Source organism: Schistocerca nitens, chromosome 2, assembly GCF_023898315.1.
Source record: "Schistocerca nitens isolate TAMUIC-IGC-003100 chromosome 2, iqSchNite1.1, whole genome shotgun sequence".
NCBI lineage: Eukaryota > Metazoa > Arthropoda > Insecta > Orthoptera > Acrididae > Schistocerca > Schistocerca nitens.
The window spans coordinates 321791132-321815669 of record NC_064615.1 but is presented as its reverse complement, the minus strand read 5'-3'; the positions used below and the strand labels follow the sequence as shown (position 1 = coordinate 321815669).

The window sequence follows — 24538 nt, the reverse complement described above, 5'->3', positions numbered from 1 at the left end:
AGTTTCATATTTTCCTGTATGGTGTAAAATTCAATCTCATCATGGATAACAAGCTGTTAGTTTTGCTAGTTAAGACAAAGGAATGCACCACCTTCAGTGCTGGGCACTGTTCCTCTCTCAGTACAGCTACGAATTGCACTCTGCCTCATGGTTAAAAATGAGAATGCTAACACACACTCCCATTTTCTGGCCAGTCTGGACCCAGTTTTTGATTGGGAGGAGTTCTCTGTTTCCAATGAATGTGGTCAACAAACTGTTAATGGTTTTCCAATCACTAGCGCTCAGGTCATGCAGACAAATGCTACCGATTTGATTTTAGGGAAACTGGTACATTGCATACAAAGTGGCTGGCCTGAGGTGTCTCCATTGTGGGCAACCGACCCCCTCTGTAAATGCTATGTGTTTCGGCATCATTTCTCTGTCGTTGATGGTGTTCTACTCTTTGGTACGAACTATTCAACTCCTCATGTAGTGGTTCCCTCGGCTCTCTGTTTGGAGATCCTGCAATTTCTGCATGCTGATCACTGGGGAGTGTCACGCATCAAGGCATCAGCCCACCATCATGTTTTTTTGCCTGGTTTAGATGTCAACATCACTCATTTGGTTACAGCACGTTCTCCATGCACACTCCAGCAAGCTGCCCCGCGGGAACTCGCTCTGTCTCTGTGGTCGCAACCTTTGGAAGCCTGGGACCATCTACACATTGATTTTGCCCAGCCATTTCTTAATGCACACTGGCTAATAGTAGTCAATACATTCTCTTTGTACCCGTATGTTGTTAATTGCCCATCAACTTTGGCCTCTGCCACCGTGGCAGCCCTGTCGAAACTTTTTTTCCATCGTAGGACTTCCAGCAACATTGGTCTCTGTCAACAGCCCTCAGTTTGTGTCACAGGAGTTTATCTCCTCCTGCAATGCTCGCAGGATTCGCCACATTTTTGCCCTTCCCTTCCACCTATAGTCCAATGGTGAGGTCGAAAGATTAGTTGGAATATTTAAAACGCAAATAAAAAAGTACGTGACTTGGTCCCTGTCCGACATTTCCTTCTTCCTGTCGGTTCACACCACTCAGCGACAACACTCGTACCGAACTGCTCCATGGGTGTCAACCCTGGATACTTCTGCATCTCCTGGGGCCTAGGCAGGGTCGCCAACTCGTGCAGCTGTCATCTGTTTCCGGCCCGGGGTGACTGTCTGGGCCTGCGGGTTTGGTAGTCGTGAAAAATGGATTCCCACCTTCGTATTCTGACACCGTGGCTGCCATTTCTGTGACATCCATACAGAGGAGGGCGTCTGTGCATATCATTACGACCAGTTGTGCCTGCGTATGGATGATCGGACAACCCCGGCCGAGACACCGACATTGCCACGTCAGTATGTGTCACTCATTGGTATCACGTGATGCGGCTGGGTCACTGCCACAGCATATGAGGGGTCCCCATTCACCAGTGGATGAGTCTGGTGCAGCCTGTCCAATACCGTACCGGCACCGATGCAGCCGCTGTCCACACCATAGCCATCTCCTCCGCCTTTGCCGCCAGGTGGAGGCACCACTACCACCACGACCAGGCCCCGGACCTGATGTGGACATGTAGCTCATACCGACGTCACTCATCCTACCGTATGGATTGATATGGGAAGGCGGACTGTGATGCTGCCCATATCCCAAATACTTCTGACCATACATCTCAATATCAGCACGTCATCTCAGTCAGAACCTCACGGAGGAAGATGCCGTGGACATCTTGTGAATCCGAGCTATTCCCTAAGGGAATAGGAATGAAGTAATGCGCACATACTTAAGCTGTGCACAGTGGCAGTGTTTTGTCATCCACAAAAGTGCACCATGAAGGAGCCATAATGTGAACTTCCAATAGAGCCCACCACGGGCGAGTGCCTATTTAAACTCTGCTGTGCTATGCTCCTGCTCAGTTATCATGTTATTACTGGTTGCAAACATTTGCCTTATCTTACTATGTTCAGTGGCATACATGCCGCACTGGACTCGCATTCGGGAGGACGATGGTTCAATCCCGCATCCGGCCATCCTGATTTAGGTTTTCCGTGATTTCCCTAAATCGTTCCAGGCAAATGCCGGGGTGGTTCCTTTGAAAGGGCAAGGCCGGCTTCCTTCCCCGTCCTTCCCTAATCCAATGAGACCGATGACCTCACTGTCTGGTCTCCTTCCCCAAACAACCCAACCCAACTCAACCCATACATGCCGCAGTCAAAAAAAGTTGTACTAACATTCTTAGTCGTGTTATGTGTCCAAGTTTTTCTTTTCTCTGTCCATTCACTCATTTTCTTCAGCTGCCTTGTACATAAAAAATCCTTAACTTATTTTATTACTTCACTGTTCACTTGCACAATTCTCCTTGCAGTGTATTCATTACACATTATGTTTATCTTATTATAACTGACATATCCTGATGAAGTCTAATGAAAGCTTTAGTATTAGCATTTATATTCTTCAGTATACTTACCTAGAGACTTACATCAAACCAGTCTTTAGACTGAAGACCATAGCAGCAACAGTTAACAGGCTGAGTCAGTAATTCAGCCAAGTTGAAAGCTGTCTCAAATAGTCATGAATGTTACAGGAAAGTGGTAAGCCATACCCATTTTTCCATTATAAAATTTCTTTTGTCTGTCTCCTAATTAAGTGGCCAGCACACCTGTCTTTCGTGCAGATGAGCTGGGTTCAATTCCCCGTACTGTCACAGATTCTTTCTTTGTGAAAGGACTGTTAACAGTGTCCACACAATCTCATGATCTCAGTTAAGGAGGTATGTGAATGAGTGGTAGTGGCTCCAAGATCTGGAAAGCTGACAGTGGCTGGGACAGCAGTGTGCTGACCCTGTACCTCTTGATACTGCATCTAAATAATGCCATATGGCAGAGCGTGACATAGCAGTGAGTTAGCACTCTGTGGTCCTCACCCAACAGCATGTTATGTTTGCATCTAAAACATTAAATGCAGCACAGCAAAATTATTTGCAAATGGAGAATGAGTATCAAAAAGTTTCACATATGTCTATATGGTACTATGTTTCACCTGATCACCAATCACAAGCCCTCCATTTCACTACATGGTCTCCACTCAGAACTTCTTGGTAAAATGTGCAGTGGCTGTATCAGTGGGCATTATTCCTAAGAGATCTATTATTGGCCCACCATACGCACTCAAATGTGACACACTTTCCCACTTGCCATATGTCCCAGATGTGGAGTTTGGCAGGAATGACGCACTGTGTTTTGTTTTAGACGCCAGTCAATGACACCACCTCACCAAATGCCCAACTATAGTGTGTGAAGTAGCAACAGACACGGACAATGATCACTGCTCTGCCGTGTGTTGTCTGCAGCACAGCACAGCTGGGTACAGTACCCGCTTAAGGGCACAGACCCAGCATGGTGCACTTATTTCTCTTTATGAAACCGGTTTAACATAACTGAAGCTTTCATATTGTTCACCATGGACAACTGTGAATGCCAGGTGGGAATTTCGCCTTCTTTCAACTCCCACATACTGAAGCTTCTCCTCACTGCAAATTGGGGAATCTGCAGAATGAAGGTGTCACTTAAACTGGCCTGCTTTTGATCCCACCAAAGAACAGACACACACTCCAAAACAGCTAGACCTGTGTCCACAATCAGTCAGCTTCATCACAGTGTTTCAGCCATACGCCCCACACTGACCATGCCTGGCAAAGAGTACATGTTAATTTTGAAGGACCATACTGAGGAGCAATACAGTTCATAGTTTTTGATGGCCACTCCACCTTTCTGAATGTGGCACAGGTGGCCATCAGCACCACAGTAGCTACCATTCATGTCCTCTCCATTATATTTCCAGTAGAAGTGGCACCTTCCATTCTAGTTTTTGACAATCACTCTTCATTCACAGCATCTCGTTTCAGGACTTTTGTAAACCTAGTGGTATCAAGCACTTAATCACCACCCCTTTCAATCCAGCATCCAACTTGGAAGCTGAACAGTTGATCAGGACGTGCAAGTTGACTCCACGAAAGCTTTCCCATCACCTACCAGTCCACCCCTATGGATGGCTATAGTCCAGCTGAAATTTTACATGGGTGCAGATCCCGTTCCCTGCTCTTCGACCTGCTGTGCCCAACTCGGTGATCGACTGTCCGTGCAGACAGCCATATAACTGCGTGGGCTCAGACTTGTGGTTGAAACTCCAGGTGTGGCCAAGTTGTTGTCATTGGCAGTAAAGGGCAGCAAATATTTGATCTTGCAGCTGGCCATAAATACCTAGTCGGTAATCGAAATCAGCTCCGGCCACAATGAGACGTCCCCCAGCAGCCAACAAGGCATGACTTATGCAACCACATCCAGGAAAATCCTGCCTGTGAGCCTGTCTGCTACTGCTACAACTTCCGCCCTTGTGTGAGACAGGCAGTCGGCAGTGACCAGCAATGGGAGCCAATAGAGATGGAACCATTTCCACCCACTCAGCTGTCTTTCAGCTCCCACCAACACGAAAAACCCTCTCTCCAAGTAGTTAATGGATGCTGAGCATTCTTGGACTGAGGTGTCCACGAAGGCCAAACCACTGTTTCCTTCGCAACCGGGAATGACATATGATATCCAGTCCCCTGCAGGTAGGACCAAGCAGCACTCCAGTCCAACCCGATCAGCCAGGAGTCCCACAGACAGCACCGGCCTTTAATTTGGACCATCACAATGAGGAATTACTGTAGGAGCTTTTGATGGGGATTCCAGCACCTTTCTCTCCCCTTCCTCGATGAAGTCGATGTGGGGTGAGCCATATCTGGCGCTATGTACCGATTATAGGAGGAAGAGCTTTAGTATCTGGCGGTGTTTCGGATTCTCTACCTAGCCTGAGTATCATTATGGAATACAGGTCAGAGATACTCTGGCTTTGTACCACAGCTGTGTCTTGTAGATGGTGCCGCCACAGCCGCAGGCATGCCATGTGGGCCCATAAAGTGATGTGGGAGTGCTAGTAAATAACGCAGAGTGCTAGTAAATAACGCAGCCCTGCAACCGCTCTGCAGTTCTCGCTATTCTCTGAAGCCTTCAATGCATGCCATTGATAGTAGAGTAATTGGCTTAGCCTGTATTATGTTTTAAATTCAGGTTACTCCCTGACTGTTTGTGTATACAACTTTCACTGTGCTCTGCATTTCATTTCTGTTTAGCCATTCACTTCATGAATTCCACTGTCATTAAACACAGGAACTGCCTGTTTGTTCCACCAGTCTTTGTGCCATCCTAAGCTGTAATAAATCCTGATAATATTTGTTAGTGACTTCCTGCCTGATGAGTCTTTCGTTCTAGATTTATAACTAGTTTTACTCTGCATCTTAAGTGTCTATGATTACTAGTTATTTAAAGTGGTTTAGGACAGTTATGCCCTGTATAATGTCTTTATTGAACATATAGATTTTTGTGGCTGATATCTGACCCATAAAATCCTTCCAGCTAATTGCCCCATTGTCATATAAAATATGTACCAATACTGAGATAACTGCCTTTTCGGCCAAGTTGAAGTGACCAACATTAGGGCACATATTGTTTTTGGTGGAGGCAGGTACTGAAATGTATTGTATCTCTACTATGGCCTTAAAACCATCATTGTCTGTATTGTAAATTTTACTAGCTCTAAGGTGTAACTGATATTCTGTTGCTGTCACTGATCTGCCATTGAACAAAGAGGAGCAATATTTGGAAATTTGTTAGTGGATTTCAAAGTTATCTAATAGTTACGATCACATGGTGACATGCTTCTGATGGCCAAGTTTTCCTGCTTTCAGTTAAGATTAGTTCAGCCTGTGCAGATTGTTTAGATGATTATGACAATATCCTGTGATTACACTGTCCAGGAACAACTTGCAGCCTTTCGCACTGGGAACACAGAGCCAGTGTGTCTGGAGGATGTAGCCATCCCGTCTCTTGATGTTCCTAAGCTTCCCAATGAGTTCAGTCACCTCTCTCACTTCACGTGTGTCTATTCACAACTGTCTTACAAACAATTGGACTTCTTGGAATTTTACAGGCTGCTTACCACTGCAAAGATGTTCCATTACCACTAATAGTTAATCTGTTACTATTGAAAGTAGTGTTAAAGATCTGCTCTATAGCCACTGACAAACCTCCCACTTTCTGCTACCCATTACTTTTGAAACAAACTGCACAGGCCAAACTGGTGACATATTTCCATGAAGAGTAGCAGGAAAACAATGACCCACAGAACCTTGGTATTAAACTGCAGTTTGGAAAGCTTTGAAATTGATTGCAGGATGGGTTGGTGACCAGCTCATCCACTTTTTTTGCCATAAAATCATCCATCAAGATGTTTTGTGATTTTTAACCATTGCACAATTGTGAATTTCTAGTTTTAGCATCGAGATGTACCTTGGTTTGTACCCTTGATTGTCATTAAGCTGTAAAAAAAAATTCACCACCCTCCCTCCCCCTCTCCCCAGTTATAAGTAAAGTCACCTTAGACAGTGTGTGCCAAATTTTCAGGCTCAATGTTACTCAGTTTAATATCTTGTACAGTAATAAGAAACCAATGGTTAAAGAAGTTGTGAGTCAGCAATGTGTGTGAGATACATATCTGAGAAGTGCTCATGTTTCTCAAAACAAATCACTGCCTATCACATCAAGGTTGTTGGCACAAACTTTTTCAAAATAAAAAAAAAATGACAATTGTCTCTGTTGTGTTCACAGTGGAATTTCTCATAGTTTATAGTTCATGACTGATTGTTGAAGATGGAACATTTTTTGTTACAGGAATGTGCAGACAAGCATTGAATGTGTGTTGCAGCGTTATATAGTGTCCAGAAATCTGGATAAGCCTACAGATAAATAAGTTAATTTTCCGGTTGAAAATACACTTTTTCCATGTTAAGTGATAGTATACTTCTCCTCGGCACTAAAACTTATCAATCCTTTGAATGTTTATGGTTTTATAGACCGACGTAGAATTTTCCAGCACTTTAGAAAACGAAACTCGGGGGGGGGGGACACAAGTTTTGGAAAGATCTTTGATGTGCAGCGTGTTACAAAGGTATAAATTCGAATTCCACCAAACACCGCATGTTACTTTCCGAAGCATAGAAATCGAGATTGCAATGTGCTTTTGTAAGCCAGTCATTGCTCATGTCACGTGATCTCGCCAGCTGATGACAGCGTAGGACATGTGAGGTAGTCAGCCAATAGCAAGATCACTCTTAAGTAGCATGAACACACAAATAAGAAAAGTTAATGGTTTAAATTAATATAAATAGTGTTGCCACAAGAAAAACAAAGCTTTCACATATAATATTGGTCTCGAAGATTAATAAACTGTAAGAGAAGATAAGCTTCCACATATGATGTTGATCTTCCAGTAAAATGTTTAATAATGACGTAAATGTCTGATCTTCTGGGTTTGAAATTCTTCTAGATGGTCATCCTCAAAGAGTTAATGTTTAAATGAGAGTCAAACGCTCTGTGATTTAAGAAATTCATCGTACATTCTCGCACATAGTTCATCTTGCATAAAAGGAATGTTACTCTGAAAGTAATGCTTTTGAAACCACCATTTGCAATATTTTCCCATGACCTGTTGGAAATTGGTTCGTTTCAGCAGTTGCCAGAGAGCGCCAGATAACAGGCATCACTGCACTTGCGCAACTATGTTGATGCAGGAAGCCTGTATGTTCGTATGTGTAAAACATTAAAAGATCTTGCATTATGTCATAAAAGAAACAAGACATCAGAGGATACTTCAACAGCATCAGAATTTTGTGAACCGTACTAAAATCCATAATTCAGCTTAAAGTGCACATTGGTATGTCCAGATTCGGATGTAAATTTTCTTGACTACCAGCGCTGTTATTATCTCATGTTTGGTTCTTTATTATGACATAATTCCATACAAGCTAGAAGATGGAAAACATGCACTTGAAATGCAGCGAACAGTTGAAAGTAGCCAACAGTGTGAAATTAAACACTTCGTTTCAAATAAATTGACTGCCTCACCATAAAAGATTAATAAAAGCCAAAGCTCTTTAGGAAACTGACAAAAATAAGTTCATTGTTCTGCAAGTCGATTAATGCTTGACTGTCAGAAAGGTGGAAATAAAACCTGAAGCTGATAACATATTTTAGCTTTCCATAGAGCAATAAATGAAGAGGAAACAGCAGTATCACTAAACGTACACACAGGTCACGTGGAGACTACCCACCTCCCCACTACAACTCGGACTGCTCTGTGGATCAGCCCCAGATCTCCGATATTTCCGAACTGGGGAAATATTGGATAGTGGCCCCCAGCCACACATCTGTAGCCAGAAGCGGGAGAAGGTACTACTCATACTCGACTCAACTGCACATTCACAAGAGCCCGCCAGTAAACTGCTCAAATGAATCTAATGTAAATAGCTGTCACGTCACGCTCATCAGATGTAATTTGTTGTTAGGAAGCATTGCATAGTCTTTCTGAAGCCTTTGACACACTTTGCTGTTGGCAGACACTTGTATGAGCACTGTGTTTTATTGTTGTATATGGCATATTTCCTTTGCGACTTAAGTTTTATTTTAATTTTTTTTTCTCTCATTCATGTTTTGTTGCTGCAATATTATTCTGCAGAAGCGGGATACATTAATATCCTTTGTTACAAGTATTGGTTCTTACCAGTCAATATCACAAAAATTTAACTGAAAACTAAAACAATGAAAAATTCCCAGAATTCTAAAAAATGAACTGTAGATTCTGTACTTTGGCAAATATGATCACCAGATCGCACACCTATGAATCTTTCCCTGTTGGGTTACATGAAGTAGTCAGTGTATGAAAGTCCAGTAGAAACTGAAGAGGTAAATCCAGTGAAAACAGTAGAGGAACTGTTGGTAGGGTTGCCTGTCTCTGGGAACAGCTGATGACAGGAATATTTGTGAAAGTGCAGAAAATGTTTTTGTGTTGAAGTGTAATGTATGCATAGAGCCATGTCTTCATTGCTTTATAGATGTGGATTCTTTTTCCTGTGAAAGCAGTTTTGTTCCTCACTGTTCACTGCACTTGTAGACATTTAACACATTGAACCAAGCAAATTTTGATGTGTTTGATTCCTTTTTTTTTTTTTTTTTTCTAGAGATCTGACATCAGCCCTGGATTCTGCTAGAAGCATTTTCCGTTTCAGCCACAGAAATGGCTTGCGTTATGGTCATCTAGTTCTGCCATTCCTACCATCCAACTTTGGGCCACTGTATTTCTGCAAATTCATGAGGACTGCATGAAGCATAATAATTAGCTGTGAATATTTTGTTAACAAATATTGTTTATTATTGCAAAGTGTTATTTGCACATACACATCACTTGTACACATTTCAACAATATTAAATACAATGTAACTTTAAATAAAATTATCACAAAATAGGAATAAAGCTTGACACTATTTAAATTAAATAAGCCATCAACGCCAGTAGCAGCTAATCAATTTTGTTCCATGGTTGTTCAACACCTGTTCCAAATATCATGTAGAATATAAAGAGGAAGATATTAACCCCAAATGTTCCATAGAAAATTGCCCTCCACCGAGCAATTGTTTGCTGTGGAAAGAAAAAAAAAAGTATAAATAACAGTGCAGTCAACCTGTTTTCACAATTATATTTCTTGCTGATTTTTAATTAATAATTCCTGTACTGTAACAAGGCACTAAGAGTTAAACAATTATGTTTGGGGGGAAGGATGTTATTTGAATTTCCTTTGATATTGGGATGGAAACACTGATTGTAAGTTTTGACTGAAAACGTAAATGCAAGAGCAGTGATAGAGCAGATATAAAACTGAATTAGTAGTAACAATGACCACCTGCAACTTTGTAGAAGAGTTCTCATTCAAATGAGACATACATACAACTTAAGAGATGATTGACACCTCTCAAAATATGGAATACCAGAACAGCTGCGTAGTCATAGGCATACATAGTATTAAAAGTTACCCTAGTTTTATGTTCTATGGAGTACTTGCATGACAAATCATTATGTTGTGGAGCAAGTCAGTTTACTTTCAGAAGACAAATTAATTTGTATAAATATGGATGCGCGCGCGCGCGCACACGCACACACGCACACACACACACACACACACACACACACACACACACACACACACTACCCACAATCTTTTAGATATTACAAAAGTAGACACAACAATAATAGAAATTGTTCTACAGAATAAAAAGAGTTTTCAAGGAGAAACTTTATCAATTTGATCTCAAATTTTACCCTGCTGTCTGTGAGGTATTTTATATCACCGGATGATCAAAAATTTTGGTTGCATCACTATACATTCCTTTTTGTGCTAAAGACAACCTTAATAGTGGATAATAACTCTCATTTTTTCTTCTGGTATAATTATGCACATCATCATTCCTTTAGGCTTCCAGTGGATTATTTACAACGAACTTCATGAGGGAATAAATATACGGTGAAGCAGTAATCAATATGCCCAAGTACTTAAATATAGATCTACAAGATGAATTCGGGTGGATACCACGTAATATTCTTACAGGACATTTCTGAGCAGTGAAGACTTCCTTTCTTAAAGAGGAGTTATTCCAGAACATTATTTCACATGATATTACTAAATGAAAATATGCAGAGTATGTCAATTTGTAGATGTTTGTCTTCCCTAGATTTTCAATGATTTGATGAGCAAATGTGGTTGAACCATGTTGTTTTAGGAATGCAAAAAAGTGCTTTTTTCAGTTTACATTTTCTTCACTGTAGGCACCTAAAATTTTTAAAGTCTTAACCATGTTCTTATTCCCCACCACGTTTTACAACTACCATTGGTGTAGCACCTCTAGATATAGAGAACTGAATATGTTGTATCTTTGCAAAAAGAATGTAATTCTGCTGCTTGTTGTATATTACACAGAAGATCATTTATGTATGTGTGGAATAATTATTGATTTCTGACGATGTGTGTTTTCCTTGATTTGTTAATACCTTTTCTTGGTAATTTTGAATAATATTTGTAATTTACTGCTACTTCATGATCTCGAATTATTATTGGCATCAGATATATTTCCCTTTTCCTTTGCATGCTACTTTAACCCTCTTAGTGATCCGTGTTTTTTAAACGTGCTTTCTTATTAGTTTATGCAGAAAGCTATTTTCAAATAATGGTATGAATTTACCCTGGAATAGATTAACTTTTATGCCAGTAATTGGTTCGTTATAAATTTCATCCCAGGTCATCTCTTGTCAACCATTCTTAAAAACATTAATTATTCTGACTGATTTCCACTGAGGGGTCTCTATACTCTAAGGCACAAACATTACAATTAGGGTCCTGCAGTCTATATCCACCTATGTTGGAAAGTTAATTACTGAGATAAAATTGCAGGATCCAAAAGAGGATTCTGTATCACTTTTCCTATCAAAATCCTTTAGAAAATCTACATTTAAATTACTACAGGCTATTAACTGCTTACAAACAGTCCATCCCCCACCCCCCCACCCCCGCCAATGGAGTATCATATTACATTGGATAAAATGACTTAAGAAATTAGCGAATATATTACTCCAACAGATTCAATCATTTTTTTATAACTATGTGGCAATAGAGGTTGCAATGTATTTCAGACACATTTCAACAAAAGAATAAGAGCGGCAAATAGCTTACCATCTAAACCAATAAATATCATTTAACTTAAAATGGGCGTCTTATTATTTATTAACGCACATTTTTTTTACTCTGAACACCAAAACAATTATCAAAAACTACTTTAAGCAATGCCAAATTTACCAATTGTCGGTGGAGGACCCCAACTCTCCTTTTGTCAAGCGATATTCCATTCCCTCCCCCCCCCCCCCCCCCCCCCCCCTACCCCATTAGCCCCCGACTTCTAGAATCACCCCTGGGCACAGAGCTCTCTATTTTGAGAAAACAGACAAGAAGCTCTTCTACCTTATTACCCCAACTCCCTACTGTAGCATCAAGAAACTGCACTCATATCGGATTTAATTTCAGCCAGCAGCAGTCTGCCCAACTCAGTGTTCAAACAGCTCACAGCAGTGTTGACCGAGAGCTGGTCCACACTTGCGTGGATAATTGCTACTCCTATTTCATCCAGCTTACCACTAATGCTGTAATTTTCATCTTCAGCCAGGTTGTTTCCTGCTCCACCTACAACGATAACCTGATCCTTTATTGTTACAATCCTTACACAAATTCCTTATGTCCTCTGTCACTTGGCTATGGCTAGCATGTGGCTACACAACACTTGTGACACGGTACTCTGTTCCTGATTTTTCCTTTTCCATCTGGTCTACACTCTTGCCATGGCTGTTACCTAGCAGGAAGACTCTTTTCTTTTTACTCCCTTTTGGTACCGACCCACGCTTAGTGGGGTACACAAGACTTCTGGTGACAAAACTATGATCTACAGATGAATGAGGCTCTTCCCCTCCTACTTCATGTAAAGTTAACTTTACCAGTTCCCATGATCTCTTTTGCCCTTCAACCTATCTAGTTCAAATTTCATGTAATCTAATTCAGCTTGAAAGGCACAAATCTTTTCCTCCTGTTCAGAAATTCTCCTACAGTTCCATGGGAGAGCCTCATTTATTTTCCCATTCCATTATCCAATACAGCTGCCCCAGTGTAATTCCAATCCACAATATACACAGGCAATTCCCTGTCTAGACTATCCTATGGCAACACCCATTCATATCATGCATAGCAACACAGATCATAATAACAGAACTGAATGACTTAACAAATTTTGCACTGCACAAATTTTATGGTAGGAATTTAAGTCCAGGGAGAACAAATAAAAAATTTGATGTTTGCTGACAACACTGTAATTCTGTCAAAGACAGTAAAGGACATGGAAGAGCAATTGAATGGAATGGAGAGTGTCTTTAAACGAGGATACAAGGTGAACATCAACTAAAGAAAAATGAGGATAATGGAATGCAGTTGAATTAAATCAGGTGATGTTGAGGGAATTACATTAGGAAATGAGACACTTACAGTAGTCGATGAGTGTTGTTATTTGGGAAGCAAAATAACTGATGATGAGTGAGGTAGAGAGGATAGAAAATGTAGAGTGTCAATGGCAAGAAAAGCGATTCTGAAGAAAAGAAATTTGTTGACATTGAATATAGATTTAAGTGTTAGGAAGTCCTTTACGAAAGTATTTGTATGGAGTGTAGCCAGGTATGGAAGTGAAATATGGACAATAAATATTTCAAAAAAGAAGAGAACAGAAACTTTTGAAATGTGATGCTACAGAAGAATGCTGAAGATTAGATTGGTGGATCACATAACTAATGAGGATTTGTTGTTGTTGTTGTTGTTGTTGTTGTGGTCTTCAGTCCAGAGACTGGTTTGATGCAGCTCTCCATGCTACTTTATCCTGTGCAAGCTTTTTCATCTCCCAGTACCTACTGCAACCTATATCTATTTAGTGTATTCATCTCTTGGTCTCCCTCTACGATTTTTACCCTCCATGCTGCCCTCTGATACTAAATTTGTGGCACAACTTGACCAGAAGAAGGGATCGGTTGGCAGGACATATTCTGAGGCATCAAGAGATCACAAATTTAGTACTGGAGGGAAGCATGGAGGGTAAAAATTGCAGAGGGAGATCAAGAGATGAATACAATAAGCAGATTCAGAAGGATGCAGGTTTTAGTAATTACTCAGAGATGAAGAGACTTGCACAGGGTAGAGTAGCTGGATCAAACCAGTCTTTGGACTGAAGACCACCACCACCACCACCACCACCACCACCACCACCACCACCTCACTACCTATCATGAATATTATTTGATGTTAGACAGTGTTATCTATCAGCAGAATATGGCCTACTATGCATGATGTGATTTTACATAATAATTTAAATACAAAACCTGGATCACAAAATCTTCTATTGCACTGGGGAAGAAGATATAAAGGCACAGACTTAAGTATAAAATATGATTCATGCAATAACTTTACCCTATGAAAATTGTTTATTTTTAACTAGTAAGACACACACAGCTACAGGTGGGCACCAGTGCTACCGAAAAACTAAGGTATAACTTTTCATTTCTGCTATAGAAAATAATTAAACATGGTTTCATATAACATAGATTGCGTAGCCACATATCTATAAAGTCAAACCTAGAGCTAAAAACTGGTTCATCCTGATCTGAATATAATTTCCTTCTGGAGCACTGTACTTTCATATTTTAATGCAAATAGTGCACTCATTTTTAAACTATTCATCGCAAGGGAACATTTTTCGTTAACTCAGATGCAGGATCTAGTGTTAGAATCTTATTAATTTCTGTTCATTTATTATATGTGAACTCCAATTCTTCCATACTTACATGTCCTTCAGTGAGGTAGCCCACAAGCACAGGGACAGTAATTCCTGGTATTGTAGCTATAGTATTTGTGATAGCCATCATTGTGCCTGTAACAAAAAAGTCATTATCAATTTCATTTTTTAAAAGTATGTCAGAAATAAGTTGCAAATGCCAAAATACTGCATACCATTTTAAATTTTGTATCCATTTCTTTCTAGAATGTGACAGCACATGGAGGCTGAAGACAGCCGATACACAGTATTCTGCAATCAACAGTTTGTATGATGTTGCCAGTGCAAGGTAACATGTGTGTTTCAGGAGCGTGCCTCACTAAAACTGTACAGTTTAAATTTTTTTTTTCCCTCGATGAAAAGGTTGTCTACACAGAACATTCATCATGAAATGCATCCTGTATAAGGTAAAAAATGTATTTCATGGGAACCTGTGTTTAACTGCATACAGGGATTCAACAAAGGATAAAGAGTATTCAGAAACAATGGGCATTCTGGTCGCCCTGTTAAGTTTTCTAGTGATGTCACACTGGAACGTTTGGAAGCAATGATCTGTGAAAATTTTTATTTGAAAATCAATGACTTGGCATGTGCCCTGGAGTACAGTAGGATAAAATACATGATCCTTTGTAAATGGTTGAATTTTAACAAAGTTTGTTCATATTGATTCCCATGCTGGTTGACTGCAGAGCACAAATGGAACAGAATGATCCTATCCATGCAGCACCTCATGTGATCTATATCTAACTGATTTTTCTTTCTGTTTCATTCATGTATGGAGCCTCTTTGTGCACATTAATTGATCTAATTCTGTCTTCATGATCCCTACAGGAGTGATACATGGAGGCAGTAGTATATCATTTATTAGATTCCTCACATAATAATTGTCCTTGGAACTTTGTTGAGTAGACTATAGAAGGCTAGATGGTGTCTTTATCTTGAAGTGTCTGCCACTTCATGTTTTCAGTATTTCTATGATACTCTCCTGTGAGTCGCATGCACTTCCACCTTTCATTCTGCCCTTTATATAGTTTCTATATCATCTGTTAGACCTATTCAGTATATGTTCCACACACTTGTGCAAAATTCTGTGATGGGTCTCAAAAGTGTTTTGTACACAATCTCCTCAGTAAACTGGCAGCATTTTCCCAATACGCTGCCAATGAAATGACGTTTGTCACATGATTCATCTATGACTGAGCCTATGTAATTGTTCCATATCATATCCCTACAGACTATTACCCACATATTAGCATCAGTTGAATGACATCAGTTGTGACTCACTGATAGTGTACTCATATAGTACTCTTTACATTTTAGAAATTTTAAAGCAAGTTGAGAATCACTGCATCACTTTAAAAAAAATCTTATAAAGATCTACCTGAATATTAGTGCAGTTTCTTCCAAATAGTACTTAATTATAGATAGCTGCATGACCTGTCAAAATTGTGAGGTTACAATTAATATTGCCTGCCAAGGTAACAATATAAAACATCTACAGCAAAAGTTACAATCCATTTCCAGGAACACCTGAAGTTATTGCTGTCTATGACTCTCTATCCGAGACAAGATGCTGCCTCCTTACCACGAAATTCTCAATCCAGCCACAAATTTTAACTTAATACCCCCCCCCCCCCCCATGATCATACTTTTGATAATAAGTGTTGGTGTAGAACTGAGTCAAATGCATTTTGGGAGTCAATAAATACTGCAGCTATCTGACTCCTTGGGTCCATGACTTTTAGGATGTTACATGAGAATAGTGTGAGTTGAGTTTTGCCTGACCAATGTTTCTGGAATCTATGCTGGTTGGCATGGGGGGAGTCATTATCTTTGAGATACCTCATTACGTTTGAACTCAGAATATATCCTAAGAGTCTACAGCAGTTGCATGACTTCTGCTACCTTTCTTGTAGATGGGTATGACCTGTGCTTTCTTCCAGCTACTGGGGATTTGTGGTATATTATAGTTGAGTCCTGCTATCAATATGATGTAGCACTCCCTCTGGCCTGGATGCATGGGATGATTTGGTAGGGAAGGGTGTCATAAAGTCATTGAATCCTCTCCTGCACAAGCTGGCCCACAACTGCTGTCACTGGTCCTTGATATTCTGGATAATGCGACTGGAACAGAGTCTATGTCTGAGCTGGTTCCACATACGTTCTCCTGGAACAGGTCTGGGGAGCTGGCTGATCATGACAGTAATTCAACATCCATAGATGACTATTGTCCTGTTGAAACATGGCACCGAGATACTGGCACATAAGGAAAAGGAAGGGAAGATAAAGAGTTTAATGTTCCATTAAACTGCATAGTCATTAGATAAGCTTGGATTATGAGTGGGCAGAGAAGGAAATCCCTTTTCAAAGGAAACATTCTGGCACTTCCCTGGAGCAATTTAGGGAAGTCATGGAAAACATAAATCTTGGATGGCTGGACAGGGATTTGAACTGTCGTTCTCCCAAATGCATGTCCAATGAAAATATGTTTCTGGTGTACCATTGTGCCATCAGAGTTCTTTCAATCATTACCAGCGAACTCCTGAAGTCATACCCAATTGTTCTCCACAGAATGACACCAGGCATAACACCATAACACTGCTACACCTCTCCGAAATGTATGAATGGGACATCTTCCCACGTCACCAACATGCTCGCTGAGAATGGTCATTTGGGGCAGTGCCAAACCGCGATTCATCGCTGAGCACAATGTGACACCATTCATCAGTACTGTATGTTTTCGGTCAGGGCACCACTCCAAACGCAGCCTACAGATGGGATAGTAATTCCCAAATCTGGCTGCTGCCAGTCTCCAAAGGTGCTGGATGTCACAGACGGTTGCAGGGAGTCCATTACTTGTTCTCAGATGACAGATGCAGATGTTGAGAGGTTATGGTGTACATTGTACACAATCCTTCTTTGTGATTGTTAGATGTAGCCAACTTGGATCTTGACAGTAAATACAGGATGTATAGAGAGTCCGGGAACATTTTAAATTATTTATTGCACATGAACCAAACATGTACAGATATCATACATATGTCATTTTGAAGAGTAACCCTGAAAGTTTTTTTTCATGTATACCGCCACAGAGAAATATGGTAATTTGCCGATAGTCAGCGCTAGCCGCAAATATGGCAAGTTCAGGTGTGGAGCGAGCTTTCTGTGTGTTGGAGTTCGCCAAAAACAAGTGTGCTACAGCTGTTCAACAGACGTTTAGAACCAAGTATGGTAAGAAGTCACCAACAAGGAAGGCCATTTACCACTGGTACAACAAATCTGTTACGACAGGTTGCTTGTGCCCGGCAAAGAGAAGCGGACGTCCCAATGTGAGTGAAGTGAATGTGGAGCATGTACGAGAGACATTCATAAGGAGTCCAAAACAAATCAGTGCGTCATGCATCCCATGAACTCGAAATGGCTCCAATGACTGTCTGAAAAGTCCTGCGACAGAAGCTGTCTATGAAACCATTCAAATTGGAGCTAGTGTAGAAGCTTAATGACGACGAAAAAGACAAGCGTTTTGAGTTTTGTTCGCATTTGCAACAACTAAATGAGGATGGGGATGGCATTGTTGATCGCTTAATTTTTAGTGACAAAGCCACTTTTCACACTAAATAGGAAAGTGAACAGGCATAATTGTCAAATCTGGAGTACAAAGTCTTCACATGAATGCACTGAATTTGAGCGTCATTCCCCAGAGGTAAATGTTTTTTGTGCCTTGTCACTTCAAAAACTGTACAGGCCATTCTTCTTTGCCAAGAGCACTGTGACTGGATATTCCTACTTGCACATGTGGCTGATGTGGCTGATGCCTGAAATACAATCAGACTCTCTGTTCATCTTTCAGCAAGATGGGGCTCCGCCCCGTTTTCATTGTGAAGTTTGTGGGTACCTGAACACGGAGCTGCTGCATCAATGAATTGGCCGTGCTGCAGAAGGGGACAGCTGTTTCATGAAATGGACTCCCTGATCACCAGATCTCACTCAGTGTGACTTTTTTCTGTGGGGATACATTAAAGTTCTCATGTATGTACTACCTCAACCACGTGATGTAGCAGAGCATTGGGAGAGAATACGGGAAGCAACTGCCACAGTCGACGATGCCATGCTGGGACAGGCATGGCGAGAATTAGATTACCATATAGACATCTTTTGGGTCACTCATGGTTCGCATATCAAATGTTTGCAAAAACAATTTTCAGAGTTTCTCTTCAACATGCAATATGTATGACATCTGTACAATGTTTAGTTATACTGCAATAAATATTGAAAGTGTTCCCTGACTGTATGTACACCCTGTATGACTGCCCTCATGTTCCCTTAAAGTCAAACAATTTGACCAGCTGGACAAATGGAGACCCACAATGAAGACCCCTTCAAACACTGTAAGGTGCTGACAAAGGAGTTTCCCATGAGTATAGGGCATCTCTGTGTCCTTCAAAGTGATCACTGAGCATCCAATGCTGAGCATCCAATTCAGATAGTGAAGGGAGACGAAAATTTAATAGTCATGGGTGACTGGTATTCGAGTGTAGGAAAAGGGAGAGAAGGAAACGTAGTAGGTGAATATGGATTGGGGCTAAGAAATGAAAGAGGAAGCCGCCTGGTAGAATTTTGCACAGAGCACAACTTAATCATAGCTAACACTTGGTTTAAGAATCATGATAGAAGGTTATATACATGGAAGAACCCTGGAGATACTAAAAGGTATCAGATAGATTATATAATGGTAAGACAGAGATTTAGGAACCAGCTTTTAAATTATAAAACATTTCCAGTGGCAGATGTGGACTCTGACCACAATCTATTGGTTATGACCTGTAGATTAAAACTGAAGAAACTGCAAAAAGGTGGGAATTTAAGGAGATGGGACCTGGACAAACTGAAAGAACCAGAGGTTGTAGAGAGTTTCAGGGAGAGCATAAGGGAACAATTGATAGGAATGGGGGAAAGAAATACAGTAGAAGAAGAATGGGTAGCTTTGAGGGATGAAGTAGTGAAGGCAGCAGAGGATCAAGTAGGTAAAAAGATGAGGGCTAGTAGAAATCCTTGGGTAACAGAAGAAATATTGAATTTAATTGATGAAAGGAGAAAATATAAAAATGCAGTAAATGAAGAAGGCAAAAAGGAATACAAATGTCTCAAAAATGAGATCGACAGGAAGTGCAAAATGGCTAAGCAGGCATGGCTAGAGGACAAATGTAAGGATGTAGAGGCTTATCTCACTAGGGGTAAGATAGATACTGCCTACAGGAAAATTAGAGAGACCTTTGGAGATAAGAGAACCACTTGTATGAACATCAAGAGTTCAGATGGAAACCCAGTTCTAAGCAAAGAAGGGAAAGCAGAAAGGTGGAAGGAGTATATAGAGGGTCTATACAAGGGCGATGTACTTGAGGACAATATTATGGAAATGGAAGAGGATGTAGATGAAGACGAAATGGGAGATACGATACTGCGTGATGAGTTTGACAGAGCACTGAAAGACCTGAGTCGAAACAAGGCCGCCGGAGTAGACAACATTCCATTGGAACTACTGACGGCCTTGGGAGAGCCAGTCCTGACAAAACTCTACCATCTGGTGAGCAAGATGTATGAGACAGGCGAAATACCCTCAGACTTCAAGAAGAATATAATAATTCCAATCCCAAAGAAAGCAGGTGTTGACAGATGTGAGAATTACCGAACAATCAGTTTAATAAGCCACAGCTGCAAAATACTAACACGAATTCTTTACAGACAAATGGAAAAACTAGTAGAAGCCGACCTCGGGGAAGATCAGTTGGGATTCCGTAGAAATACTGGAACACGTGAGGCAATACTGACCTTACGACTTATCTTAGAAGAAAGATTAAGGAAAGGCAAACCTACGTTTCTAGCATTTGTGGACTTAGAGAAAGCTTTTGACAATGTTGACTGGAATACTCTCTTTCAAATTCTAAAGGTGGCAGAGGTAAAATACAGGGAGCGAAAGGCTATTTACAATTTGTACAGAAACCAGATGGCAGTTGTAAGAGTCTCGGGACATGAAAGGGAAGCAGTGGTTGGGAAGGGAGTAAGACAGGGTTGTAGCCTCTCCCCGATGTTATTCAATCTGTATATTGAGCAAGCAGTAAAGGAAACAAAAGAAAAATTCGGAGTAGGTATTAAAATCCATGGAGAAGAAATAAAAACTTTGAGGTTCGCCGATGACATTGTAATTCTGTCAGAGACAGCAAAGGACTTGGAAGAGCAGTTGAACGGAATTGATGGTGTCTTGAAGGGAGGATATAAGATGAACATCAACAAAAGCAAAACGAGGATAATGGAATGTAGTCGAATTAAGTCGAGTGATGTTGAGGGTATTAGATTAGGAAATGAGACACTTAAAGTAGTAAAGGAGTTTTGCTATTTGGGGAGCAAAATAACTGATGATGGTCGAAGTAGAGAGGATATAAAATGTAGACTGGCAATGGCAAGGAAAGCGTTTCTGAAGAAGAGAAATTTGTTAACATCGAGTATAGATTTAAGTGTCAGGAAGTCATTTCTGAAAGTATTTGTATGGAGTGTAGCCATGTATGGAAGTGAAACATGGACGGTAAATAGTTTGGACAAGAAGAGAATAGAAGCTTTCGAAATGTGGTGCTACAGAAGAATGCTGAAGATTAGATGGGTAGATCACATAACTAATGAGGAGGTACTGAATAGGATTGGGGAGAAGAGGAGTTTGTGGCACAACTTGACCAGAAGAAGGGATCGGTTGGTAGGACATGTTCTGAGGCATCAAGGGATCACCAATTTAGTATTGGAGGGCAGTGTGGAGGGTAAAAATCGTAGGGGGAGACCAAGAGATGAATACACTAAGCAGATTCAGAAGGATGTAGGTTGCAGTAGGTACTGGGAGATGAAGAAGCTTGCACAGGATAGAGTAGCATGGAGAGCTGCATCAAACCAGTCTCAGGACTGAAGACGACAACAACAATTAAGGTTTCCATCACAGTTGCATAGAATATTTCTGTTGGTGTCTAGTTTTGAACATCGTCATTCATTCTCAACCCATTACATTTACATTAGAAGAAACGGTGTTATTAACAAAGCATGAAATACAAAATTTTCAATCATTTTGTGTCCACAGATTATAGCAGTGCAATAAATCTTTAATGACATACATTATACATTTATTTTTACACCAGATCAATATAACAAATGTCATTTGACTGTGTTACTTGATGGGCATCTTTAGTTGTTTATATATAAAAAATTGACAGGTACCTCCAGTTGTTTCTTGTGTGTTCATGTGCTCTGTCTCTCAGAGACCGCAACGTTACAACTAAATATGTAGACATTGTATTGATAAAGGTCTCTGTCATTATTGCACTAGTTTATAAATTATTGATATGTCATTAGCTAAATGATTTACTGAATCATTACTCATTTTTAAAAATGAGCAAAAATTATAGTAATTAAATTCAGATTGTTTGTTTGTCAATTTGTCCAGCTCTTTTATTTTCCATTTATATATTTCCCATTCTTCAAGTATGTGTAACTTCATTCCTTTAGGTGCGATGTGTAAAATTTTCTAGTATTTTCAACATTACATTCTGTATGTTTTCTGCTTAGCAAATGGTGGCTAAAAGCAGTCTTGTTGGGGCTGCTATGTTCTTTGTACCTAGTTATAAAATTCTGATCAGATTAGTCTGTATAAAAATGATCATATGTTCCACATTGTAATCCATACACAACAGGTGCATAATACTTTATTTCATTTTTTACAGTTTTATGTTTTACTTTAAACCTTAATTGACTTGCTGTTTGAAATGCTAACTTTTCCATAATACAGCCATAATATTTCAATTTAATAAACTGTTTTCCTTCTTCACACCGTCCCCCCCCCCCCCCCCCTGTTTTACACACACACACACACACACACACACACACACACACACACACACACACACACACACACACACACACTCTGCATTCAATCGGAAATATTTTCTGTACAAAATTACAACAACACATGCTACGACAAACATATGTAACTATTAAAAAAGTGCTTTGCCTGTTAAGTATAAACAAGAGGAATTTTGGATGAAATGTGAAATTAGGGAAGCCTATGGACTGAAAGACAGGCTGAATTGTTGTATTTAAAAGCTTCATTGAACATTACTAGCAGTAACATTGTTTTCACAGTTTATGGTTTTTAATGATAAAGTTGATCAAGTAATATTTACATTATGAGATTGAGTTACATGAGAGACATAGTAATAAAATTAATAAATTGATGAAGTGATGAAGACAAGAAAACACAAGACACTTAACACAAGACAAGGTCACTGTTTTGCTAGTAGGGTAGAAAACTTAGATAATATAGGATTTTCTAAAGAGGAAGAGGCTATGTTATAGAAAGATATGAAATATATCCCCACTGAAGCAATAACAGAAAATAACATAGCCGATATGTTAGATGAGAAAGACAGTCTGTGCACAAATGAAAGTGGTGCATGTTGAAGAAGCAGAGATAGTGGTCCAGGCTTACAAACTGATTACCAAAGAAACACAAAAACACACAGTAATAAAATACACAAGAACAGTAAAGTTATTGCTAGCATTAATTGTAAGGTAAATGAAAGTAAAGCAATAACAATAAGAGCTGATAAAGATAGTTCTCTGGTCACTGTCACAGAACATGATTACAATACAAACGTACTACAGTTTTTTTGTAAAAGAATGTTACTGCAGAAGTTGACAGAGACCCAACAAAATCATTTCAAGCCCCCCTTAAGAAAAAAAGCTGACAGCAAGCAATTTTTGTCACTTTTACATAAGAAACAAAGACTACTAGCACAAATAGTGCGCGCGCGCGCGCGCGCACACACACACACACACACACACACACACACACACACACACCAGTCAATGCCTTAATAACGATTCACAAAGAGAACAAAAGTATGCATATTATTATTGATGGAAGAGACATTCCAATTGCAGAATGAAATAGGTTTTTTTATAAAAAACTATTCAGATTTTCAGTTAATTTCCTATGTAGTAGGGTAACTTTTAGATGAAACTTAACAAATAATAAGAAGAAATTTAATATGAAATGGCACTTTGGGAAAGGGTGAACTAACATAATTTCTTGAACTGTAGGAATTTAGACCCAGTTTTAATTACTTTGAATTTGGTGAGGAACTGTTCCAAAAGAAGCATGGTTTAGCTATGGACAGTCGCCTCACTGGGTTACCTATGGACATATTTATCAATAATGTAGAGATGGCGGTGTTTCAGAATAACCCACTGTTGATGCAGAAGATAGTTATGTGCAAAAGCTACATAGATGATATAATTATTGTTATAAAGGGAGGGGAGAAGGACATGCACACCATGCACGTGACTTTTACCCAGCAATATCACTTACGAGAAAGAGTCCTAAAGGAAAATTAATTTCAGAGACTTAACAGTAACAAGGGCAGTAAATGAGTTAAAAATTTTCCATTTATCATAAACAAGCACACTTGGGTGCAGTAATAAAGGATGACTCCAACAACCCACCACAAGATAAAAAGATGTATTTCTTTGCTATGGTAGGTTGCCAATGAAAGCTCCCATTGGATGGCTAATTATGCAAACAAGTAGCAGTAGCCAACGGTTTTAACATTATTACAGTGAAGTACTGAATAGCATTTCAAACAGCAGGTCAATTAAGATTTATACAAAGATACAAAATTGTAAAAAATGAAATAAAAAGTATTAAGCATCTGGTGTGCGTAGATTACAATGTTGAAAATGTGATAATTTACATACAAGTCAAACTGCTTGGAATTCTGTGACTAAATACAAGTGCTCTTCATGAAGAAATGGTGAAAAACAGCCAAATCAATTGTAATAGTACAAGGCTTGTTAAAACCCCTTTACCTAGGTTTTGACATATTTAAAAACATCTTCTTCAGAAGAATCAGTGATTTAACACATAAAATGGTTAACATTATATACACCTATATACTACGTATATAGGTATAAAATAAAAGTGAAACAATCACTGACTTACAAAGAATTTCTACACTCGCTTGTTACGTAATGTTGTAAACATACGTTAAATGTATGGCCATTTGGCACAAATGGAGATCAAGTTCATCTCCATAAAATAATAAAACCACAAAATGTCACTGTCATTAGAAAGTACTTCACAAACGCAACTA

General features: G+C 39.7%; 2 protein-coding genes across 3 annotated transcripts in view; one reads left to right on the top strand and one right to left on the bottom strand.

Moving 5' to 3' along the window:
• LOC126236109 (5-methylcytosine rRNA methyltransferase NSUN4) overlaps positions 1 to 9422 on the top strand; it is a 112683-nt gene extending 103261 nt beyond the window's left edge. The window contains exon 8 of the mRNA XM_049945178.1: positions 9129 to 9422. Coding sequence (XP_049801135.1) covers positions 9129 to 9273 — 145 coding nt within the window. The 3' untranslated portion in view covers positions 9274 to 9422. The remainder of the gene's footprint in view (positions 1 to 9128) is intronic.
• The window catches only part of LOC126236108 (sialin), a 339051-nt gene continuing 323844 nt past the window's right edge, over positions 9332 to 24538 (bottom strand). For both annotated transcript variants that reach the window (XM_049945176.1, XM_049945177.1), the window contains 2 exons: positions 14365 to 14450; positions 9332 to 9585 (listed from right to left, as the gene is read on the bottom strand). In XM_049945176.1, coding sequence (XP_049801133.1) covers positions 9466 to 9585; positions 14365 to 14450 — 206 coding nt within the window. In that variant the 3' untranslated portion in view covers positions 9332 to 9465. The remainder of the gene's footprint in view (positions 9586 to 14364; positions 14451 to 24538) is intronic.